The sequence below is a fragment of the Triticum urartu genome, chromosome 7A (assembly GCF_056163025.1).
Source record: "Triticum urartu cultivar PI428250 chromosome 7A, HENAU_Tu73, whole genome shotgun sequence".
NCBI lineage: Eukaryota > Viridiplantae > Streptophyta > Magnoliopsida > Poales > Poaceae > Triticum > Triticum urartu.
In genome coordinates this window covers 680,987,522-680,991,959 of record NC_141879.1, presented here as the reverse complement: position 1 = coordinate 680,991,959, position 4,438 = coordinate 680,987,522, and the positions used below count along the sequence as shown (strand labels likewise).

The 4,438-nt window shown below is 46.2% G+C and overlaps 1 protein-coding gene across 1 annotated transcript; it reads right to left on the bottom strand.

The window, feature by feature from the left end:
- Positions 1-692: 692 nt before the first annotated feature.
- Positions 693-3,656, bottom strand: LOC125529473 (uncharacterized). The gene has a single exon (XM_087535107.1). The coding sequence runs from the start codon at positions 1,879-1,881 to the stop codon at positions 868-870; it is 1,014 nt and encodes a 337-aa protein (XP_087391233.1). The 5' UTR covers positions 1,882-3,656; the 3' UTR covers positions 693-867.
- Positions 3,657-4,438: the final 782 nt, after the last annotated feature.

The following is a 4,438-nucleotide window of genomic DNA, read 5'->3' as shown; positions in this document are numbered from 1 at the left end:
CGACGACTACTACTACTCGGGAGGTGCCTACTACTATGTGCAGCCCGCTGATGGCGACCGGGAGTAGTTAGGAGGATCCCAGGCAGGAGGCATGCGCCTCTTTCGATCTGTATCCCTGTTTGTGCTAGCCTTTTTAAGGCAAACTTGTTTAACTTATGTCTGTACTCATATATTGTTGCTTCCGCTGACTTGTCTATGATCGAGCGCTTATATTCGAGCCCTCGAGGCCCCTGGCTTGTAATATGATGCTTGTATGACTTATTTTATCTGTAGAGTTGTGTTGTGATATCTTCCCATGAGTCCCTGATCTTAATCGTACACATTTGCGTGTATGATTAGTGTACGATTGAATCGGGGGCGTCACACATATAAAACATTCTACCTATGTAGATCATTCTCTTCTTCCTAGTCCTCGTCCTCCTCCGGATCTTGGGACCCGACATCCCATGCCTCGGCATGCTATATATAGTCCTCGCCCTTCTTTCTAGTTCTTCTCCTCTTCCTTCTGCTAGTTGCACGAAGGCATGGTCCAAAATGCAATGAATTTTCATTGCAAACGGTGATGGCCGGCTGATAACCATGGTTCTATGTACAAACAAACTGTAGGTGAGTTTTGCTTTGTATGTGCCAAGAGTATTTGTAATCTCTGGTAGATTTCACGAATGGACATTCCAAGATTTTGCCAACTTCGGTTGTAGCCAGATATGATGGATTGACTTCATGTTTGCAGTGTCAATGTACATACTTTACTTGCACAAATGACTTTTCATGTCTGTTCTGTCACTGTAGACTTTAATCACACTACTATACTGTATCTTTACTTCAGCACATATTTAGTTATTTACCCATTGTTCTTACGTGTGGTGCTCACTTCCTGAATATCTTGTGAGAGACGAAGAAGCCAAGCGAGAAAGCAGTGATGGCGATGGCGACCACCTCCTTGTTGTTCCTTGCCTTTTCCACCACGCTGTCCACCCACTTCATGTCCGTCAGCTGCTCCAGCCCCCCTGCCACGCGCTGCTTCCAGCCGCTGCACGCCGTGGCCTTCTTCTCCAGCACCGCTTTGGCCTCCATGGCAGCGGCCGCAGCCTTGGCTTTCTCTTCCTCGATGCGCCGTCTCACTCCCGCCGTCAGGCTCTCCTGGTCAACCACCGCTTTGGCGTTCTCCGCGTTGGCAACCTCTGGCTTCGGTGCCGGCTTCTCGGGTGTGGCCGGAGCTGCCGCCTGGGGAGCCATAGGCTTCACTTCTGGTTCTTTCTTCACCGTTGGTGCAAGCTCTTGCTCCTCCTCCTTGTGTCTGCTGGGTTCCTCCGGTTGCTTCTGCTGCTGAGCATTCTTCGTGGCCTCGTCCATGGCCTTGTTGGACGCATTCGCCTCCTTGGCGATCTCTTCCTTGGGCTTCATGCTGTCGTCGCCGCAGGCCGCCTTCTTCCCCTCGCTGGCGACGTCTTTGCTTGGCGGCGGCCTGACGGTGGTGGTGGTCGCACCATCATCCTTGGCCACACCAGGTTTATCCCTCTTAATCTCCTCGATGCTCGTCGGCGCCGGGACACCAGAGTACGGGCGCTTGGGCACGGTGACCGTGAGCACGCTCGCCTCGAAGCGGCCGGCGATGTCATCGAGGCTGGCGTTGGAGGGCAGCTGGAAGACCTTGTGCAAGGATCCCGGGGTGGAGCCCGTCCTCGCCCCGCTCACGGTGAGCCTGCCGGCGCCGTCCACCTGCACCCTGAAGTCACCCTTCTTGAACCCCTGGAGACTGAGGCGCAGCACGTAGCTGCCGGCCTTGTCCGCCCATTCGAACTTGGGGTCCACAACCACCGGCACTCCTCCGGCGGCCGCCGGCTGCTGCTGCTTCTGCTTGGTGTTGGTGGCTGCCGCCATGAGGAAACGTAGGCAGGGAATCGTGGTGGACGTTGTGATGGATGGATGGATTGGCTGGTTGATGGTGGTTGTGAATTGTGACAGGGAGAGATCGATGAGATGAGATGGGAAGGTTGGCACGATGTGTCGTGTATATATGTACACTTATTATGTAGGTCGTGTTGGTATGGCATGGTTGATTCGAAACTTGTAAGAGAAGGAAATCGTTGGACGGAATTAACACGGCGTACGTCCTGCATGCATTCATGTACTGTGAGAAGAAGAGGCGTAGCCATAGCATACTCGTGGAGTCATGTGTGAAGAAAGGTTAAGGGATCTCCGTGCGGTAGGGTAAATGGACTTGGAGGGAAGCTAGCCATGGAGCGAGGCGAAGAAAGGAGGAAAGAATGATTGCTGTGCTGTGCATGGTAATCGTGGCAGCCAAGCTAACTCGGTCGATCGATCGCCGGCTGCACACAGCACCACCTCTTGTTCACATACTGTTCACATCGATCGCCATCTTACTTTTATCTCACCTCAAATATGCTGTACTAGCTTGTGAAAAATGGCACAACGTGAGAAAGTGCCGGATCAAGCATCCAACACATCAGTACACAGTATGCATGGCCGGTCCTGAGATTTTGGAGGCCCGGGGCAAAACCAAAACTCGGGGCCCTTAGTATAACCAATATTGTAATAATAATGACTATGCTTGTATATAAAATGATACCAATAAATGCTTAAATGCATGCAAAACAATATACATATAAAATAATTATACATGTTACCTTTTAAAACTTCTGTCATTCCTCAATGCAAAGTCACTTATGAAGGGGTCGGCTTCAATCTCTTTCAGTAAATTCGTGTTGATGCATAATGTTGGCAAACCATTTAAATTCTCTTGAGTCATTGTTGATCTCAAATTGTTCTCCAATAATTTTAACTTTGAAAAGCTTTCTTTCAACCGATGCGATAGTTACATGCACTATAAATAAGATGATAATTAAGCTATAGACTATAGAGGCATTAGGATAAAAATTGAATTCCCTCACGTGCTCAAAAATCAAAATAGTATACATCACACTATCTGAGAAAGCAAGTTTCATAATCTTTAGTTAAAAGAACGCAAAACAGGATGTTCATCTACACTAGCAGATTGTGTATGTGCACCTGCTGAAATAACTGTAATCCCAGGACAACTTACATTTTTATCACTGGTATTGATGTCAACATTTCCTCTTGTTCTGGTTCATCATCCCATCAATTTGTTCCTCTTCCTCCACAACAACTATCGTAATTCACCATCTAAGTTCAATCAGGCACCAGTATTACTCTTGAAAATTTTATCAAGAGCGCATCTCTGAATGTATCAAGTCATCCACACGCTACCTTTTTTCACTGTGTTGGAAATAAATAAATAATGGGAGCAAAGGTTGATCAGTGCCGGCTATGCATCATATATGCGAAGGATAAATTACGTAATAGTAAGTACTAAACATATAGGGAGTAGAGATTGGGGAGTACTACCTTGGATGGATCCATTCGGCTTTGGTTGTAGGGCCTTCAGCGATGAGCCGATGACGCGATGTGGACTCGCATCTGGCTGCAGCACTCGGCGAATCGGCGATGTGTGTCTCTGCATGTTCAGTGCTCGAAGGCGAGAGAGCAAAGCGGCTTCCCGTACAGAACCGGCCCCGGGAACAGAAATCGGCATCGGCGAGACGGCGGACTGGCGATCAGAATTACGAATGATATTACGAGAAAAGGAACATGATGCTGTTGCCATGTTTATTATCGCAAAAAAAAAAAGGAACGGCGTAGGATCTGGGATTGATTCGTCAAGGAATAGGAAGAATGGCTATGTTTGCCGAGAGGTCCTAACCGGCGCTCTCAGCGCCGGTTCCGCTTACTGGCGCCCGCATGCGATGGTACTGCGCCGGCCCAGCAAATTTCAATAGATCGCAGGTATCCTCGTGGGCATCGCGAAAATATCGGCAAAAACGAACAAGCTCCCTCACAAACACGTCTACGAAAGGCAAACCACCTGACCTAGGTACGTGCTAGTGACCAAGTACAGGGAGAACTGTTTAAGGACATTAATAGACGCACAATTTATTAGTACACATCTACCATTCACTGTAGCGTTTGATTTTTCAACTATTTGAAAACATTTCGAAAGAAAGTTCGTGAATTACAAAAAAAAATCATTGATTTTGAAAAAAAGTTCATCAATTTTGAAAAAAAGTTCACGGTTTTGAGAAAAAGTTCATCAATTTTCAAAAATAGTTCACAAAAAATGAGAAAAAAGTTCATCAATTTTCAGAAATAGTTCACAAAAATTGAGAAAAAAGTTCATGGATTTAAAAAAAGTTCATCAAATTTTAAAAAAGGTTCATCGATTTTGAAAAAAGTTCACCGATTTTGAAAAAGGTTCATCACCATTGAAAAAAGGTCACGCTTTTTGAAAAAAAGTTCATCGAATTAGGAAAAAAGTTCATTAAATTCGAAAAAACTTCATCGAAATTGATAAAAGTTCATCCAATTTCATTGATTTTGAAAAAAAGGTTTGTACAGTTGA